The sequence below is a fragment of the Polypterus senegalus genome, chromosome 13 (assembly GCF_016835505.1).
Source record: "Polypterus senegalus isolate Bchr_013 chromosome 13, ASM1683550v1, whole genome shotgun sequence".
In the NCBI taxonomy this organism is placed as follows: Eukaryota; Metazoa; Chordata; class Cladistia; order Polypteriformes; family Polypteridae; genus Polypterus; species Polypterus senegalus.
In genome coordinates, this window is record NC_053166.1 from 79,591,301 (window position 1) to 79,612,707 (window position 21,407).

General features: G+C 38.7%; 1 protein-coding gene across 2 annotated transcripts; it reads left to right on the forward strand.

Moving 5' to 3' along the window:
• Positions 1 to 587: 587 nt before the first annotated feature.
• LOC120542956 (three prime repair exonuclease 2-like) lies at positions 588 to 20,573 on the forward strand. Of its 2 annotated transcripts, none has more exons than XM_039775729.1 (2): positions 588 to 687; positions 16,154 to 20,573. In XM_039775729.1, exon 2 carries the CDS (start codon positions 16,184 to 16,186, stop codon positions 16,967 to 16,969), a length of 786 nt encoding a protein of 261 aa, XP_039631663.1. In that variant the 5' UTR covers positions 588 to 687; positions 16,154 to 16,183; the 3' UTR covers positions 16,970 to 20,573. The 2 variants fall into 2 exon arrangements, with proteins under 2 accessions (XP_039631663.1, XP_039631664.1); XM_039775730.1 differs by lacking the exon at positions 588 to 687 and adding an exon at positions 1,455 to 1,685.
• The last annotated feature ends 834 nt before the right edge of the window (positions 20,574 to 21,407 follow it).

Here is a 21,407-nt window from a genome sequence, read left to right on the forward strand (position 1 = left end):
TCAAATAAAACAGATAAACACATCTTTTTCTCATTTGCCTTTTCTCAGAACTGTTCATTTCTCATTATAAATACATCAAGAAAAGGGCTTTTAATGCATTTTTATTACTCTTTAATTTAATATTGTTTTTTGTATCAGTATACTGCTGCTGGATTATGTGAATTTCCCTTTGGGATTAACTGATGTATTATGTGAATTTCCCCTTGGAATTAATAAAGTATCTATCATCATATTTTACTTGTTACAAAGGTAATCTCCTCAAAACTGTGTAAATGTATTATGTGCTATTAATTACTAGTTAAGTCCCTTTACATCAAGTACTGACGAATAAAAGCGATTCTGATAAGGCAAATATTACGCAGACGAATACTAACTTCGAATATATACCAGCTTCTCTGCGATTGCTTTAATAAACCTAAAATGGATATATATTGCAACAGACGAATGGGTACGGACAGGTTCCGAAATTCTCAGTATCATTTTAGTGTTCCCAGTCCTTTGTTTTATACTGACTACACACCTCCACCTCAAGCCTGTTAGGAGGCGGTGCTCCGCTTTGGCGACAAATCAGCTCCTCCAAACAGACAGTGGCTCTTCGAAAACAAGCCCGAGCTTGTACATTATGGTCACACTCCACTGCTGTACTCCATCCTATCCACTGCAATTTTCATCGGCTCCGGACACAAGGTAAGCATTTATCTAAACTTCTAAAATGGTCTGTTACGAAGTTATGTTTACTACGACAAATCTATTTACTTTGATCTGTGTTTTAAAATCACTTAATTATTTTTGGGTAGGTTTACGTTTTAAAATTGACTACTTCTTAAACGTACTCCCGAACATTTTTCGTATTTAGGTAAGGATACATCCAGTATTCGTTACCTTTTGTTTCTATGTCACAAAATACTTCCTTCGGATGTATATTTTAAGACTGTATTAACGATACCTACCCATTACCATTTCCATAATGTTACACGGTATGGTAAAGTATGCTCTTCAATTTCCCCATCCATATTAGAGAGCTTGCACTCAAACACGTCAATTTGAAACTACCTATTAATCATATTTCTCGGCAATTTTAATTACTTTCGATTCTGGGAAAAAGTCAATGATGGGAAACCACCAGTTTCATGCCCTGTCTAGTTGAGCCTCTCCAACAGAGTTGAGCACGTATATGTGTGTGTTCAATTTATGCGACGGAAGTACGTAGATGATAGTGCGAAAATCTAGCGAGTTCTCGCGATGAATCTTCTTCGGCAAGTCAACAAAACAACAATCAGCCAGCACATCCCTGTGAAGTGGCTTAGGTTTACTTCACGTAATAGAATAAGGGCTTCTGGGTTTATCATATTATTTATTTTACCCGGATTTTGATCCTCTGATTCGTTTCTTATTTGTAATCAATCAGTATAATTATCATAATTCTAAAGACAGATTGTAACAACAAGTAATTACCCTTCAGTGGCAGTGTTTACATTAAGGATGGGATTAATCCAGTATCCTCTCCGCAAATAAAAACAAAATTTAGACACCTGCTGCGTTCACCTACTATTTGAATCTTTAGAGTTACCATTTGTGACGTCATTCGTTTTCACACCATTCTTTTCCCATTCATTTCTGGTCGGATTAGGGCCACAGTAGACGCGTGAAGTGGCTGCTCAGTTTCATTAATGCGCATTTAAAAGGTTAGTTATAAATCTTATTAAAAATATAAAATACTGACAATATAATGTACTGCAACTCTTCAAATACAACATAGTCTGCAAATGTCATTTGTTTTGTTCTTTTTTTGTGTGTCTTTATGGCAGTTGGCATACTCACTTATGGTGCATTACTGCCACCAGCTTGAGTGTGGTGCAGAACATGAAATAAAAAAAAAACAGTTTAAAGCTCTGTAGATTTTAAATACTGAAATATAGCCCTATGACATGAGCTATAGTTATTTTCACTAATCAAATCTACTGTATCAAAGTAAAACGATTAATAGCGATTGCTTTAATTTCTGCCTGAAGTTGTTTTCTTTCAGTTTGCTTTGCTAAAATTCCATCTCCTAATACTAGCCTCCTTTTCTTCATACATATTTACACCCAAATCTATAATTATGAGAAAGTGATCACTCTTTAAAATTACTTCATTCTCAATATTACACTAGCTCAGTCCAACCAATGTATTAGAAACTAAACCTAAACTTCAAATTTAAACCTCTGGCAGTATACTACTTACCGTTTCACCATTTTTGTTCATTCATTTCATTTGAACTGATTAAATGTGAAGGAAAAAACAGAGAAACTGAGGTGTTCTAAAACTTTTGACCAATAGTGTGTATACATTAGATTTATTAGGCCTGGTAAAGTTAACACATTCATTTTTGCTATTAATGTTACCTGTTTAACGTGTTAAAAATAGTCTTGCATCCAGGGCCACTAACGAGGCAAACATCTCAGGCAAAGCTTTGGTCTCAGTGGTATTTTCCTGTGTTTTTTTTTAACATTACAAAGCAATAATACAAAAATGTTAAGTGTGTATTACAGTACAATATACTGTATTTTTATACTACCTTTGAAAAACTTCTGAAATAAAATCTCACATTAAGCTGTTCACAGCCATACGCCACATGTCAATACGAAGCTGGTGTTTATTTTCCTGATTTATACATACTGACATAAGTTTGGGGGAGTGGGATGAAAGGTGTGTGTGTGTGTGGGGTTGTGGAAGTCCTGGTGCAATTGTAGAGAAAAGTTGTGAGGGTAAAAAGTACGCTTTTTTTATTTCATGGTTCTGTAAGAAACTTGATTCAGTGTCATATTACATAAGTGATAAACAAGTTATCTTTGAGTGGCACTAAAACCAAAATAAGTCTCTAGTACCTCTCTGTTTTTAACTCTCTGGTCTGCCAGACTGAGGATAATATTTGCAGAGATTTAACACATTTTAATGTATGCCCAATTAAGAGATGGTCCCTTTTATTTTATTTTATTTTTTTTTTCTTTAGTTAAATCAGTCTTCAGCAGTGCATTCAAAGTCAACAGTCATTTCAATTACCTTTTTCTTTGATAGATCTATGTTTCATATGCTGTGTTAAAATTTGAGAATTAATACATTGCCCTCTTTTTCTTATTGCCTTCTTTTCAGCTTGTTATTTAGGAAGGTATTCAAATTAAGGTTGTACTTGCTTAAGTAGTATTTTGTTAAAGGTTCAGGTTTAAGGTCATTATTTAAGTTTTAACTATGCATTATTTTTTTTTTCAAATTTCTTTGTGTTGACTCTACACTAATTTTGTGATTCAGTGTGTATTTACCGAATGATTTATGTTTTAATTTAATAATTAATTACATTTATGCTATTATGTTCTTAATTGCTTCCCAGCTCTTTATATATATATATATATATATATATATATACAGTACAGGCCAAAAGTTTGGACACACCTCCTCATTCAATGTGTTTTCTTTATTTTCATGACCATTTACATTGGTAGATTCTCACTGAAGGCATCAAAACTATGAATGAACACATGTGAGTACCTGTTGAAGCTCATCGAGAGAATGCCAAGAGTGTGCAAAGCAGTTATCAGAGCAAAGGGTAGCTATTTTGAAGAAACTAGAATATAAAACATGTTTTCAGTTATTTCACCTTTTTTTGTTAAGTACATAACTCCACATGTGTTCATTCATAGTTTTGATGCCTTCAGTGAGAATCTACCAATGTAAATGGTCATGAAAATAAAGAAAACACATTGAATGAGGAGGTGTGTCCAAACTTTTGGCCTGTACTGTATATATGTATATTTCTCGTTTGGTTCGTCCTGGTCCCGCCCACACGCAGCCGACACGGCATTTCTCGATTCCTATTCGTCCTCTTTCAAACCCTTCCCCACGCTGTGGCCTCCCATACACCTTGCTGTTTTCGTTATACTGCAATGGTTGTTGCCTAAGCCTTTGTTATAAAATGAACGACAGTATCTTCTCTGTCGACGGGTTTTTGTACAATGTCATCTCTATTCCGGGATCCGGCAACTGCCTGTTCCTATCAGTGGGTTATTTCTTGACACAAACTGTTGTCGAAGGCAATGCATCGTTTTCCGTTCCTGTTCTTACCGGCGGGCGTCGGCTATATAGTGTGTGTGTGTGTGTATGTGTATATATATATATATATATATATATATATATATATATATATATATATATATATATATATATATATATATATATACATATATATATACATATATATATATATATATATATATATATATATATATATATATATATATATATATATATATATATATATACATATACATATATATATATATATATATATATATATATATATATATATATATATATATATATACATACATACATACAGTATATATATACTAGCAAAATACCCACACTTCGCAGTGGAGAAGTAGTGTGTTAAAGAAGTAATGAAAAAGAAAAGGAAACATTTTAAAAATAACGTAACATGTTTGTCAATGTAATTGTTTTGTCACTGTTATGAGTGTTGCTGTCATATTTTATATATATGTATATATATATATTGTGGACTTGACACAGACACAGACAGGCAGACATGTTGTTCTTCAACCACCACACGTTTATTATACAAATATTTACAATATTTTGGTCACTCAGACCCAGTTCAAATAAGTGCACACACCCCAATACTCAGTCATTGCCTCACAATGGCTTTCTTCGGGCCGCCTCCACACCTCTATCGTGCCTTGTCCTGCTTCCACCCGACTCCAGCCTCGAACGAAGGGAGACGGCCCCTTTTATATACTCCCGGACGAGCTCCAGGTGGTTCCCGGCATTCCCCTCTTGGCCACGCCCCATCGTGGCGGAAGTGCCAGCTTGTCTCCCGGCAGCTCTCCGGGTGTCTTCCTAAATCTTCCCCCCACCACTTCTTGGTGTGGCGGAAGTGCTGAGGTCACAAGTCCCCAAGGCATTGGGGCGCCTCCTGGCGGTGGCCCCCAAAGCAACCAGGAAGGCGGCCCCCACGTGATTCCAGATAGGCACACGCCCACTTCCGGTCCTCCAAGGCGTCCTGGCCGGGTCGTTGACCCTGGCATTCGCGACTATATATATATATATATATATATATATATATATATATATATATATATACACTCACCTAAAGGATTATTAGGAACACCATACTAATATGGTGTTTGACCCCCTTTCGCCTTCAGAACTGCCTTAATTCTACGTGGCATTGATTCAACAAGGTGCTGAAAGCATTCTTTAGAAAATGTTGGCCCATATTGATAGGATAGCATCTTGCAGTTGATGGAGATTTGTGGGATGCACATCCAGGGCACGAAGCTCCCGTTCCACCACATCCCAAAGATGCTCTATTGGGTTGAGATCTGGTGACTGTGGGGGCCGTTTTAGTACAGTGAACTCATTGTCATGTTCAAGAAACCAATTTGAAATGATTCGAGCTTTGTGACATGGTGCATTATCCTGCTGGAAGTAGCCATCAGAGGATGGGTACATGGTGGTCATGAAGGGATGGACATGGTCAGAAACAATGCTCAGGTAGCCCGTGGCATTTAAACGATGCCCAATTGGCACTAAGGGGCCTAAAGTGTGCCAAGAAAACATCCCCCATACCATTACACCACCACCACCACCAGCCTGCACAGTGGTAACAAGGCATGAAGGATCCATGTTCTCATTCTGTTCACGCCAAATTCTGACTTTGCCATTTGAATATCTCAACAGAAATCGAGACTCATCAGACTAGACAACATTTTTCCAGTCTTCAACTGTCCATTTTGGGTGAGCTTGTGCAAATTGTAGCCTCTTTTTCCTATTTGTAGTGGAGATGAGTGGTACCCGGTGGGGTCTTCTGCTGTTGTAGCCCATCCGCCTCAAGGTTGTGCATGTTGTGGCTTCACAAATGCTTTGCTGCATACCTCGGTTGTAACGAGTGGTTATTTCAGTCAAAGTTGCTCTTCTATCAGCTTGAATCAGTCGGCCCATTCTCCTCTGACCTCTAGCATCAACAAGGCATTTTCGGCCACAGGACTGCCGCGATACTGGATGTTTTTCCCTTTTCACACCATTCTTTATAAACCCTAGAAATGGTTGTGCGCGAAAATCCCAGTAACTGAGCAGATTGTGAAATACTCAGACTGGCCCGTCTGGCACCAACAACCATGCCACGCTCAAAATTGCTTAAATCACCTTTCTTTCCCATTCTGACATTCAGTTTGGAGTTCAGGAGATTGTCTTGACCAGGACCACACCCCTAAATGCATTGAAGCAACTGCCATGTGATTAGTTGATTATATAACTGCATTAATGAGAAATTGAACAGGTGTTCCTAATAATCCTTTAGGTGAGTGTATCTATCTATCTATCTATATATCTATCTATATATATATATATATATATATATATATATATACACAGTATATATCTCTCTCTCTCTCTCTTACTATATAAACATATATATATTGTGAACTATACCTTCCAGGTCAGGTAAATAGTCCCTTTCTTCAACCCGAAGTCCGCGCCTTCCTGTGACGAACCTCCGGGTCACAGGGCACCTAAAAGCCCTCGGTCCTCCCTGCAGCTCCCTCCTGTGGCCCCCACGGCATCCAGCAGGGCTTTGCATAAAAACTCCAATGTCCATGATGCCCTACTGGTCTTCTGGGGACCTCCAGGCTGCAAGGAGGGCTCCACCTGGCAGCTTGGGGGTATTGGCCGGGATGAATGGCCGGCCATCCATTACATATATATATATATATATATATATATATATATATATATATATATATATATATAGCAAAATACCGACTTTGCAGCGCTAAGTACTGCCTTAAAATTTTTATTAAGAAGAAAATTAAACCTTTTTAAACTGAGGGAAAATATGCCAATAATTATTTAAGGATCTCTTTGTATACCACATTGTGAGTTCGGCCCTCCGGTTGTAATATGACCAAGCTGTGCGCTGAGCTTACTCTTGAGCATGCAACGTACAGTTGGCCATGTGAACAGTAATCTTGTTTCAAATCTCACAGCTTGGATTGCTGCTGTCATAATCGGTTTGAGTTTCATGGTTTGCTTCAATTACGACAGCATTTTCAGGACTTGTGTTGAAGTGACATTCGGCAACTGTCAAGCGTTGTAAGCATACAACCGGTTTCATCGATAACTTCACATCCAGCTTTTGAGAGTTTAAACATCCATAAACATCAAAGTGTCCACTACTGAAATCGTCACTTGTGAATCTAAGGTGTTTAAGGGGCATTAGCGGTTTTCAAAATGTGTAAAATATTTGGCAATTTTGGTACACTTGAAAGCGACAACCGAACAATTCAGCGGAAGCCATCAACTCACATGCAGAACCATAGGTGAAGGGCGTAAGCATTTCACTCTTATTCTGCTCCTATGTAGTATAATTATCTCTTGTACCGTCATCAGTCCACACCTTGAACATGTCCCAGTCATTCAATACATAAGACACAATGTTCCTCCGGATATCAAGAGTGAGCCTGATATGGCCGTGCAATATGTAACAAAGAGAATGGAAAAGGTAGGTGCCATCTCCGGTCATGGAAACCACTCGGTAAGTGACAGTTTTTTGATCGATGGTGATCACCTCTATAGACATGTTAATGGGGGTACGGTTGGAATGATAAAGGAAATGGGTACCTGAACAATGTAAAGTAAGTCTAAAATACCTACACAATAACTATAATCGCAATAAACGAATAAAACAGCGGAGAAGCCATGGATTAAATAAAAAGGCTGTAGTTATCAGCAGGGAGACGTGAATCCCTTGGCGAAGCAAGGAAGGGAATGTAGAGACCAGAGCGACGGACGGCCTTATATAGGCAGGCAGTCAACAACGTGGGAGGCGTTTAGATGGGGGACCCAACGCCGCCTTACACAGTGACCGAGCTGCAGGCTATGGACGTATGTATATGTACGTAAGTAGGATTCAGTTAGCGTTGGGAACCCGCGTACCAGATTTCTTGAAGATGGGCCCATAAGTAACAAAGACCGTTGAAAAGTTCAATATAGCGCGGGAAGCCGCCTACCAAATTTCGTGAAGATGGGGCCATAAATAAAAAGCCGACAGTGGCATCATACCACTGAAATAAGCCTGCCAAATTTCAGCCTTCTACCTACACGGGAAGTTGGAGAATTAGTGACATTGTTTTTGGCATCATACCACTGTTAGCTGTTTTGGTTAGCGTAGGGAAGCCACCTACCAAATTTCGTGAAGATGGGGCCATAAATAAGAAAGTTCAACATGGCGGACGTTGTTGACCGTTATGACCATTCTGCGAAATGAATTTAACTTTTGTAAAATGAAACCTGCTTAACTTTTGTAAGTAAGCTGTAAGGAATGCGCCTGCCAAATTTCAGCCTTCTACCTACACGGCTTAACTTTTGTAAGTAAGTTGGAGAATTTGTGACGAAATTGGAAAATTCAATATGTTTGTTTTTAAAGCGTATCTGGCATGTCCACAGTTGCATGAGTATACCACTGAAATCAATACTGTACCCTTTTTGAGCCACATTGGTTTCAGTTAGCGCAGGGAAGCCGCCTACCAAATCTCGTGAAGATGGGGCCATAAATAAGAAAGTTCAACATGGCGGACGTTGTCCACCGTTCTCGACCGTTATGATCGTGACGTGTAGAATTTTGAAATGAAACCTGCTTAACTTTTGTAAGTAAGCTGTAAAGAATAAGCCTGCCAAATTTCAGCCTTCTACCTACACGGGAAGTTGGAGAATTAGTGATGAGTCAGTCAGTCAGTCAGTCAGTCCATCAGTCAGTGAGGGCTTTGCCTTTTATTAGTATAGACTAGCAAAATACCCGCGCTTCGCAGCGGAGTAGTGTGTTAAAGAAGTAATGAAAAAGAAAAGGAAACATTTTGAAAATAACGTAACATGATTGTCAATGTAATTGTTTTGTCACTGTTGTGAGTGATGAGTGTTGCTGTCATATATATATATTTATTTACTCTATTTACAAATTACGTGCAACCCAAAACCCCAGTGCATCTTGCACCGATTCCCCAAAGTCCAGGGCTCACAGTCTCTGTGCCTTTCTTTCCTGGCCGCCTCCAGTCCTCTCTCCAGCTCTGTCCACTTCCACCCGACATCCACTGCTCACTGAAGGGAGGCGGCCCCTTATATATGATTCCCGGTGGAAGTGCCGGCTGTCCTCCCGGCAGCTCTCCGGGTGTCCTCCAAAGTCTTCCCCAGGAAGTGCCGGGCTCCCAGGATAATCAGGCACTGGGGCGCCGCCTGGCGGTGGCCACGGGTCTCTACAGGGCTGACCTTCCAAGCCCTTTACCTGAAGCCCCCAACATAACCAGGACGGATGCCCCCTCGCGGTCTGGAGGAGGCACAAGCCCTCCTCTCGTGCTCCTGGGCGTCCCGGCCGGGTCTGACCACAATATATATATATATATATATATATATATATATATATATATATATATATCAGTTAGAGACCGGGTTCGCTTCCCGGTCCTCCCTGCGTGGAGTTTGCATGTTCTCCCTGTTCGTGGGTTTCCTCCGGCACTCCGGTTTCCTCCCACAATCCAAAGACATGCAGGTTAGGTGGATTGGCGATTCTAAATTGGCCCTAGTGTGTGCTTGGTGTGTGGGTGTGTATGTGTGTGTCCTGCGGTGGGTTGGCACCCTGCCCAGGATTGGTTCCTGCCTTGTGCCCTGTGTTGGCTGGGATTGGCTCCAGCAGACCCCCGTGACCCTGTATTCGGATTCAGCGGGTTAGCAAATGGATGGATATATATATATATATATATACATACACATATATACAGTCTTTGGGGTGCGAGCAACTGTTGCTGGGGGTGGCAGAATCCATGAAGGAAGAAAAATGAAAAACATTATTTGTACAAAATCTTAATTTATTTATCCATTCCTAAATAATTAAATGGGCAGGCTATTTCATATCAGTGCAATTCGCTGCTTGTTAAAACGGATGACTCTTCTTACGCAAGTCTGCGTGGATATTATGAACTATCGTTTCTGTTTATTTAGTCGACAGAATATTATTCTGGAATAAATCAACTCAAACCTTAAATAACTTATAATATTTTGCTCTCCATAAAATATATCCTGTCTAAATTATACAAGTTAGAAATAAAGTAAACATTAAAAGAACAAACATTCAAATTTCTTTACTCTTATGTAATTTTATATAAAAAATAAAATTAAATTTTAAATATCCCAAAAGATTTTGCTCTCCATAAAAATATATCCTGTCAAAATTATACAAATTCAAATATGAACATGGTGCATAACAAAACCTGGAAATATAAATAAAATTTGTTCTTTTCAGCAATAACAAATCAAATCATTCAGTTAACTTTGCTCTTATGTCATTTTATCAGAGCTGGGCGCCTGGCATCTTTTTTTGGCAACAAGTTCGTTTATGTTTGGTGTGAGGTTCTGTGTTGTCGAGATTCTCAGGATGGACTGCAGGTGCTCATCAGTGAGGTGACTCCTGTGTGCTGTTTTGTTAGTCTTCATGACTGAGAAGAGCTTCTCACACAGATATGTGGTACCAAACATACACAAGGTTCGAGCCGCATGTGCGGGCCGTGCAGTATCGTACTTTGCCTTCAGTGTGCCATTACACTGCAGCTCAATCACCTCCATCTGAATCTGCACAGGTGCAGTTTCCACATCGACGCAAATGGGTTGCGAAACAACTCAAAATTCTTTTTTTGTTCTTCAAAGTCACCAAAGCGCCGTGCGAACTCAGTGCGCAGTGCGCTCAGTTTATCAGCAAAGTGCGTATTTGGGACACCACACAGCCGATTTGGTTCAACATTACTTGGCAACAGGGAAAGTGGGGCAAGTTGCACTGGTGCATTTGTGTCTCCCATAAAAGTAGCTTCACTTGAAATCACTTTGTGATTTTGTACGGGTAAAAACGTCTGCTGAAGTGTCAGATTCTTCTTTAACTCTTCTGCTTTCTGTATCTTGTGCATTGCATTCAGGTCTTTCAGGTTATCTTGATGTTTTGTCTCATAGTGCCGTCTTAGATTAAATTCTGTAATTACAGCCACATTAGCTCCACAAATGAGAGACACTGGTTTACCGGCAATGTCAGTAAACATATACTAAGCCTCCCATCGGTTTTTAAAGGCTCTATGTTGAGAATCACCTTTTCTCTTTGGCATCGTGTGGGCTAGCTTCTCAATAACTTGCAGCATCATAAGCTAGACTTAATTAACGCGTTAAGTGTTCGGCAAGGCAGCTGAAGCGCTGCATTATGGAATCTGTAGTTTATTGTGTTACCAGCGCTTCATATCCCCGGGCCATTAATAACAATAATACAGTATATAAAATGATCTCGCTGGCCGTAATATAATTACACTCCGGGCTGGATGTGGCCCGTGGGCCTTGAGTTTGACACATATGGACTAAATAGAACTTGAACAGAAATATTTTTTCTAATGTGATCGCGCAATTCAGATCGAGTTGACGCTCACTACAGTACATCGAGCCCGCGTGCTATTGTGGTTTTGCCTGTGTGCCTCAATAAGGTACCCTCCCCTCGCTCTTACTTTTTTACCATTCATCTAATGAATACACTGAGTATGACTTTACCAAAACAATCATTGATCGCGAATAAAGTATCCATTATTCATGAAGCTTCAATTGGTGATCTGTCTTTCTGCGTTAACCGAATATTTTTTCATACGTCTCAAACCAAGGGGATGCGAAGATAAAATGAATCGAGAAGCGTGTGTACATACTTAGTGCATCCCCTCTCGGGAATCGAACCTCGGTGCTAGAGGCGAAGCCTCTACTATTGCGCCAGGGCGTGCGGTTTGTCTATTTGAGCGTAGCAGTGTAATTCGGTTTTTGTTCAGCACTCTTTGGAACTGTTGATTTTTGTCTGCGCACTGGGTCAGTTCACGTGAGCCGCTGAATATGGTTTTATATGTCACTCGCTTCTAATTGTTTCGCTGCCTTCTTAATTATATAATGTATGTTTTCTTCAGCGGTTTTTGGAGCTCTTCCTGGTTTTCTACATACTGCATGATTACGTGGGAGGCATGATGATGTCACACGAAACTCCGCCCCCCACTTTCGAGCTCAACACAATTACAGTAAATGGAGAAAAATAGCTTCTAGTTATGACCATTACTCATAGAATTTCGAAATGAAATCTGCCCAACTTTTGTAAGTAAGCTGTAAGGAATGAGCCTGCCAAATTTCAGCCTTCTACCTACACGGGAAGTTGGAGAATTAGTGATGAGTGAGTGAGGGCTTTGCCTTTCATTAGTGTACTAGCAGAATACCCGCGCTTCGCAGCGGAGAAGTAGTGTGTTAAAGAAGGTACGAAAAAGAAAAGGAAAAATTTTAAAAATAACGTAACATGATTGTTAATGTAATTGTTTTGTCACTGTTATGAGTGTCGCTGTGATATATATATATAGCAAAATACCCGCGCTTCGCAGTGATGTCATGTGTTAAAGAAGTTATGAAAAAGAAAAGGAAACATTTTAAAAATAATGTAACATGATTGTCAAAGTAATTGTTTTGTGTATTTGGTGGCAGCGTCACGAAGTTGTTTTCGGTAGCTGCATCAGAAAATGTACCACGACATCTGACACGCCTCCTTTTACTGTTTTCTCACAGCTTTGATTGCTGCTGTCATAATGGGTTTGAGTCTACATATATATATATATATATATATATACATACACACATACATATCTTCATATCTACATATCTATATACATATCTACATATACACACATATATATACATACCTATCTACATCATATATACACATACATACATACACACACACAAATATATATGTGTGTGTATGTATGTATGTGTGTGTGTGTGTGTGTGTATATATATATATATAATCTAGATAGGTGTGTGTGTGTATATATATATATATACACATACATATATATATATACACATACATATACTTGTGTGTATGTTTGTATGTGTCTATATGTGTGTGTATAGCTTTGGTCACTGAGTGCAAGGGAAAAATAATAAAATATAGTCTATAAGTTATTAAACAGTAAAACATTAACGTTTTAAGAAGTACAGGTACATTGAGCACTACTGGAGTGGTTATGGTAAACTACATTTTAAAGACTGTGTAACACAACAGGTAAGTAACTAACAGCAGCTAAAATGTATATGGATCATCTCTCGGTAGTAGATCCCTTTTGAAAGGCGCTACACGACGGCTGTGGTATAGAAATTACATTTTCTATGTGAACGCTCAAATTTGTGCCTCTGGTAATGTGCCTTACCGCATTTAAAGAAAATTAGTTTTGTGTCCTCTGCAGTGTTAAGAGAGAAAGGCTTTGGTTTGGGATAAAAGGAAAAAAAGGTGTAAAGAAAGGAAAGTTGCCTTTTTCTTTTATATAGTATAGAGAGATGTGTTCGCTGACGCTATGATCGCTTTTGGGACAGTCGCGTGGGTCTTGTGTAGACTGGTGAGACGCCCCGCCATTAATCGGCTGTGATGGCACTGTCAGTCCTCCACTCGTGCGTGTCTTCATAATCCGAGCTGAGGACCTCATAATCGATATCGTGCAAAAGAAAGTGTGAATCGCCTTAATATTATTTTGCCGTGGTGTAGAAAAGGGGTCCCGTGTTTGCACTTGTCTGGGCTATAGCGCAGGGGAGGATGAAAAAATTAAAAGTGCTCACTTTGACTTAAGGCAGAAGCGCAGTCAGCGCCTCAAAGGCCGGCACAGCTATGCACGCGCTGGCTGCTCGACTTTTGCTGGGCAGGAGACCCCTTTTGTACACACGCTCATGATATCAAAAGTCTCAGCGCTCTTTGGAGGTAATTCATATATATATATATATAGCAAAATACCCGCTACCGAGGAGAAGTAGTGTGTTAAAGAAGTAATGAAAAGAAAAGGAAACATTTTAATAATAACGTAACATGATTGACATTGTCATGAGTGTTGCTGTCATATATATGCCTGCCTAAATAAGTCACCTCGCTTTGCTCTTACTTTTTACCGCTCATTTAATCATGGCTAGTGGGGAAAAATTATAAAATGGAAGGAGGATGGCTTTACCAAAACAATTATTGATGGCTTAATCGATTATTCATAAAGCTTGAATTGGTGATCTGTTTTTCTGTGTTAACCTCATATTTTTCATACTTCTTCTCAAACTAAGGTGGTGCGAGGGTAAAATGAATCGGGATGCGCTTGATCAATGTAATCGTGTACCAGGAAATCATGCATTGACAAAAGCTCCCCTTTGCTTGTAATGCAAAGTGTGATTAAATGCATTATTTTTAACGCTTATGGAGCACATGCATCAAGCTTCTCAGCTGTGCTTGTGCTAAGAAAAGGAAAGATTTTAAAAATAACGTAACACGATTGTCAATGTAACCTTTTGTAAGTAGTGCCTGGAGGATTCAGTGTGGAGAAACTCTAGAGACAGCGTGTGTATTAACTTGTGGATTTTTCTGTGAGTATTTGGTGGCAGTGTGACGGTTGCTTCGAAGACGGCGTTAGCTGAGCTCAGCTCAGAGTGAAATGAGGAAATGGGAGGGGAGATGATGACGTGACTCCCCACCCGCCTTTAACTGTCAATCCCCACAAACACAGTCTCTCGAATTTGCATAAGCACACCCCTTCACCTACAATTTTAACTTAGTTACAAAGTGATCAAAACTCGCTTATATCCCGCCCTCTCATTAAACTTGTATCCCGATTACCTGTGGGCATGTGAAACGCCAGCGTAGCCTGTCTATGAACTTAATTTAAAGTTTAGGTTTACACCTTGCTTTCTTTCCGAGGTAGCAGCACTCATGAATATGGTAGTATATGTCACTCGCTCGCTTCTTATTGTTTCGCTGCCTTCTCAATTATATAATGCATGTTTTCTTAAGCGCTTTTGGAGGTCTTCCTGGTTTTCTACGCACTGCGCTGACAGTCAGTTCACGGATTACGTGGGAGGCGGATGATGTCACACCAAACTCCCCCCACGCCTTTCCAGCTCAACTCCATTACAGTTAATGGAGAAAAATACCTTCCAGTTATGACCATTAGGCGTAGAATTTCGAAATGAAACCTGCCCAACTTTTGTAAGTAAGCTGTAAGGAATGAGCCTGCCAAATTTCAGCCTTCTACCTACACGGGAAGTTGGAGAATTAGTGATGAGTGAGTGAGTGAGTGAGTGAGGGCTTTGCCTTTTATTAGTGTATATATATATATATATATATATATATATATATATATATATATATATATATATATATGCACTGCATAGTATGATTCTGCTTCTTTCTTAAGTGTTCTTTACTCTTCTTTGCTTGTGATTGTAGATTAATCCCACCTACACTAGCACCAGCATAATACAAACGAATAATGAAAAGTGATTTGTTTGCCATTTGATATTAGTTGTTTACAGATTTCCTGAGCTTGCCATTCTAGACAGTGCAAACATAATGAAAGGCCTAGGGAAAAATTGTTAGGATGTCATGGTGACCTAAGTGGTCAAGCTGCAAACTTTAGTCTATTTTTGGTGTTTAACTGCTGTTGTGTTTCACAAAGGCAGATTCAGCCAGCTGTCTCTAATGCTGAATACAGCAGACACTAAAGGCAAGTGGAATAAGAAATAACTTATTCAGCACTAAAAAAAACTAACAGCCAAATGATTTGTTTTAAATGCACATCCTTCAAACATCTTAAATGTGAAATCTCCAGAAATTAGTGTAGGAAGTTCTTTGAAGTAATTCATTCATTAAGAAAAAGATTAAATAAAAACAAGAGTTAGGTATGAGTCATCCCATTTTGGTCACGTAATAAAATAATAATTTTTAAGTTTTCATTCTCACTGACATCCTATTACTCTTGCATTCTGAGTTCTACAGGGGAAAACTTAGGATCTTCTTGCATTAATGTGACATTCATTTCAGAATGGGAGAAAAATTTAGTTAACCGATTAATCCTAATTTACAGAGTGCAAAATTAAAATATGCAAGCATGCATTCTGATCCTGTGCTGCTGAATGTGTCATTCTTTGTGAATTACAGACATACTGTAAAATTTGTAATGGCTGAACATGAAGTAAGTTTTATAAGCAACTCCAATATAGGTTTTACTAATACTTGCATTTTTTTTTCTTTCAGTTTCTGGAAGATTAACAGACCATATCCAAGATGCATCATTTCCAGACTTTTGTGTTCCTTGACCTTGAAGCGACTGGAATCTGTGGAGAGCGTCCTCGGCTGACTGAAATGTGCCTGGCCAGTGTACACCGCTTTTCTTTGGAAAATTTTACACAAAGCATTGGAAATAGGGGAAAAGCTGGTCATGTGTATCCCCGTGTTATGGATAAACTCTGCCTGTGTGTTAACCCCAATAAGCTGGTCTCACAGAAGGCCTTTGACCTCAGCGGTTTGAGCAATGAAAACCTGACAGAAAACTGCAAATCTGGCTTTGACCAGACTATTGTTACACTATTAAGGGCATTTTTGGAGAGACAAGCACCACCTGTGTGCTTGGTGGCTCACAATGGTTTTAATTTTGACTTTCCACTGCTGCGCACGGAACTAACTCGCCAGGAGTCAGACCTTCCTGATAATGTGTTCTGTGCTGATTCTTACCAAGCCTTAAGAGAGATTCTTGAAGGTATCGAAAACCCTAGATTTCGGAGGTTCAAAGGAGGATACAGTTTAAGTGAACTTTACAAGAGGTTTCATGGAGTGTATCCACTTAATGCCCATTGTGCAGAAGCTGATGTGCTTACTCTTATTTCAGTTTTTCGTTCTCATGCCACTGAGCTGTTGAATTGGGCAGACCTGCATGCCAGACCCTGGAAGGAAATTACTCCCATGTACAACCCCAGTCCATCTAAAAATCTGCACCAAAGTCACCTTGAGCGATATTCTCCGAAACAAAGATCAAAGGCTGTAAGGTCTAGTCAAAGCTTGGGCTTGGTGTAATTGGATGAAAGCAAGTTTTAGAAGATCTAATGCTTTTTAAAATGAATTACCTTAAGTTCAAAGGAATGAATATCCCAGTGACATTTAGTATACTTTATGTCATTGAAGTAACTATCCAAATCTTGTGACAACGTCTGCAGTGAAACCAACAATTATGAGTTTATAAATAACAGTGACAAAATCAATGACCTGACACCTCTAACAAAATGAATTTACTCATGTGTATGTTTACAGAAGAAGAAAAACTAAAACAAAAAGAATTGCAAATAATAATCACATATAAATGCACTAGTTTTATGCTACTTATAATAAAATCCCATTTGAGGGAAGTTGCCTGTCAGGAGCTTTCTGAGACAGAGATTCAACACTTTACCTCAAACTATTGCATGTGCATGGCAGAAGACTACTTTCAACCGTGGTAAAAGCAAATATCTCTGCCGTTGTTTGACATATTGGTTAATACTGTGTGAGCTACAATAAATACACATATACTTTGAGATTCTTAAATCTTAAAACTGGTGGACTAGATGTTTATTATGGAAAGGAGTATGCTTCAGTAAGTCACTTGTAGCCCCTTGCACAGTAGTCCACACTGCATAATTTAGTATAAGAATTATAAATAGTACAGGGAAATGAATGACTATCCAAGAACATATCCAATGTTTTACCAAATGCAAGAGAATACTGTTGAAAGACATTTTTTTCTGAAAGTGCTATACAGACAACAAATTCAGAACTTGTGGTGTCCTGTCATCACACAAGGAATGGGCACTTTTGACTGCGCTTGTGTTTGTATTTCAAAGTATGTTACTTGGAGTTTAATCAAATACTGTATTTAAAAATTAATACCTTTTTTTGTATGTCCTGATGGGGTGTAGGCAGTTATTTGCTGGAAAGAAAGAGGACGAGGACAAGCAAGCCATTTGTATTCAGTTCTGTTTTCCTGGTTGTGGCAACGGAAAAACAAATACAGGGTGTCCCAAAAAGAATATCGGAGTTTTAAAGAGCTGTAGCGCTGCGCCCATTCATCGGACACTGCAGAGCAACCTAGTGGCATCTTGAGGAATTAATCTAGTTTCATTCTGTATATAAAAAAGAATATCGGAGTTTCAAAAAGCTATATTTATTGAATTATACAAGCATATACAAAAACTGTTATATTCACGTGTTTCCCACATTGTCTATAAATGTACTATGTGCTCCCCACAAGTAACTGTAACAATATCGAGGTGATATTCAAATTCCTGCCAAACTCTCTCTAACATATCGGGATTGACGCTCTAAATGGCAGCCGTTATCTTCAACTTCATTTCATCCAAAGTTGTAGGCATTGGTGGTTGGAACACTAATCCTTTGAAGTATCCCCAAAGGAAAAAGTCACATGGGGTGATATCTGGGGATCTTGGAGGCCAATGGTGGAGTGACAATTCTTGATTTCCAGATTTTCCTATCCAATGTTGGGGATAGATCTCATTTAGGAAATGCCGCACTGGAAGAGACCAGTGAGGTGGTGCCCCATCCTGTTGAAAAATTAAACCAATGTGCTGTTTTCCTAAGAATGGCTCTCTAGTAGGCCAATTTAATTTTGCATCTCTCTGCTTTCTAGCCCCTCTCTTTCTACTCTTCTGAACATTTTATCCTCTTAAGTAGAACTGGTGCATTATAGCCTGCAGGCTCATGTCCTGTAGTGTTCTTTCCCAATTCAACTCTGTCCCCCTGGCTTTATACACTCCATATCAATAGAATCTACACATAAAGTATATACAGATGCCACAGTAAATTTCATAACCACATCTGCAGAGGAGCATACTTTTAATCATATTTAAATTTAGAAAGTACTATGATGTCATGGCTCTATTTAGCTTCTTTTTACATAAGAAGTTAAGTAGTATTGTCACATGTACAGAGTGCAGTGAAATTCGTACCTGCATGTCTGAGAAACATTCAATATTAGCATGTTAGGTTTTGATTTATTGTTTAACTGTCTTTGCCACCATATTTTTTTTTTTGTATCATTCAAGTACTTGTTTTATTTTTGCTTATGGACTTTCCTCGTGGCATAGTGCATATAATTGCCCTGCAAAAATGACTAAATGCAGTAACGAAAATGAACTTAAATCTGACTAGTTGGTGGTTGCTTACACCAGTATGGTGAAACAATACAAATTGGAAAAATTGTGTTTCCCAAGTATGGGGCAGCGCCAAAGGCTGTGGATTTTTTTTTTTTTTGTTTGTTTTTATTTAAAAGCAGGTTACCTTTTTTACCCATTGCATCTATTTATATACTTTGCATGCCATGGTTACACTTTAACATCTTCATGGTAGAAGATTGCCTCTAAAGGTTTTAAACAAAAAAAATGTTATAGCTGGTCTCGTAGTGGTCAGAACTGTAGTCTTGCAGGTCCTGAAGGAGTGGTCTATTTTTTCCCCATCAACACAAAAAACACCATCCTCTTCCAAATCAGTGCATCATTTGAAGCGGGGCATGACCAAAAGGCTCCCACAGACCTGCACTTCACTGTTTCTGAGGGATTAAGTAAAAACAAAGTCCAATCATAGCTTTAATGTTTGAAAGAGACCTTCATGATTTTTATGATATAACAGGTCATTTCTGCTCATAGTAGTTTAGCTGGTCAGTACATTTTAAAATTGTTATACTTATGCTCTCATGTCTATAGGCACTTTCTTGAAACATTTATTTGTAGAGATATGGAGAGTGGGTGTACCACTGATTTCTTAACTTACAGCAGAATCTGGGGCATTCCTTCCTATCCTGAGATCTTTTATCACTGAGGTGCTTCACAGTGGTTTTTCCTTCTGTACTTCCAACTCCAAAAGAATCCAAATCGTTTGGTCTGTTATGTCTACAAATATGGTTGTAGCAGAGGCTGTCATTATTATAGTACCCAACCATGTGATAAGATCTGTTTAGAGTTCTCAGTGGCAGACAGAGATAGGTGTAAATGATTGTCTAATGTGGTGGACTAGACGTTTGCTGGTCCTGACATTATACTAATGACTCATCATGCTACCTTTACTTATTTCACTTAAAATGTATACAAATTTTATAAATCTGTATTTTTGAAAAATTTTGCAATGTTAGTAAAATGAATTGTGATTCATGAAATATAAACTATTTTCTGACTTTTAAAAAACAGTATGATTACTTTTTAAAACTGAGGAATAATGCTTAGTATTTTATTTAAATAAGATAATTATTTTTCAATGTAAGCTGCTGATAACCAATGTTAAAGCATTCTAATAGTATGTATAACCTATGAAACAAAATGAGATGTGTCTCACATAGCAAGTGACGTTTTATTTGCACTGATAACTAAACTGTACCAAGCAAGAACCTTACAAGAGGTATACATCCAATCAGAAATATTCTTCTTATTTATCTGTACATTGCTTTTTGTAACGTCTATACCTTCCAACCTTCTGAAATATTAAACATTTTTAATAATTTTGTGTTAATTAATTTCCCTTGAAAACTTTCAGTCAGACCACTTTGCTGTCCATTACGTGTTCACCAGACTTGTATATAAACTAAAACATGAGTGTATTACTGTGCATTAGCTGGTGAATATGAAATTCTGTCACACCAGAGGCATTTTCAGTTTAACATAAAACACTTACCAGTAGATGTTAAGATTTAAATATTTTGACGAAGCATCAATGATAATCTCTCATTGGCAGACTAGAACAGGCAAGATTGTATGAATGAAGACTGGAAAAAAGGACCAAAACAGAAATGTAAATATTACAAGAAACGTTCAAAGAGTTTACTTACTTTTGTATTTTCATTGGAAGCAGTGAAGGCAGGAGGAGTAGTAATTGAGCATTAAAAAGTTGGTACAATGCTGAGAAAATTGCATCACAAAGGAAGGTGACTATGTAGAAAAGTGATGTAATTCCATCCATCCATTATCCAACCCGCTGAATCCAAACACAGGTTAACGGGGGTCTGCTGGAGCCAATCCCAGCCAAACACAGGGCGCAAGGCAGGAAAGAAACCCCGGACAGGGCACCATCCCACCACAGGGCACAATTTAGAATCGCCAATCCACCTAACCTGCATGTCTTTGGACTGTGGGAGGACACCAGAGCACCCGGAGGAAACCCATGCAGACACTTGGAGAACATGTAAACTCCACGCAGGGAGGACCCGGGAAGCGAACCTGGGTCTCCTAACAGTGAGGCAGCAGTGCTACCCACTGCGCCACTGTGCCACCTGTGATGTAATTTGTTTTTGAACGTACCTCGTACAATATATGTTGTGCAAGTTTTTTTTTTTTTTTATTTTTTTTTACTGTTTGAAATAGTGCTTTCCCCTTGACCACAATATTGATATGTTGAGTAATTAATATGCAAACCTAGCTACTGAATGCAGCATTCGGTTCCAGCTAATTGATTTTTGTCACTTCACTCTTTTGTG

Excerpts from the sequence above, each read along its gene's own strand:
- LOC120542956 (XM_039775729.1), top strand. The coding sequence starts at position 16,184 with ATGCATCATTTCCAGACTTTTGTGTTCCTTGACCTTGAAGCGACTGGA.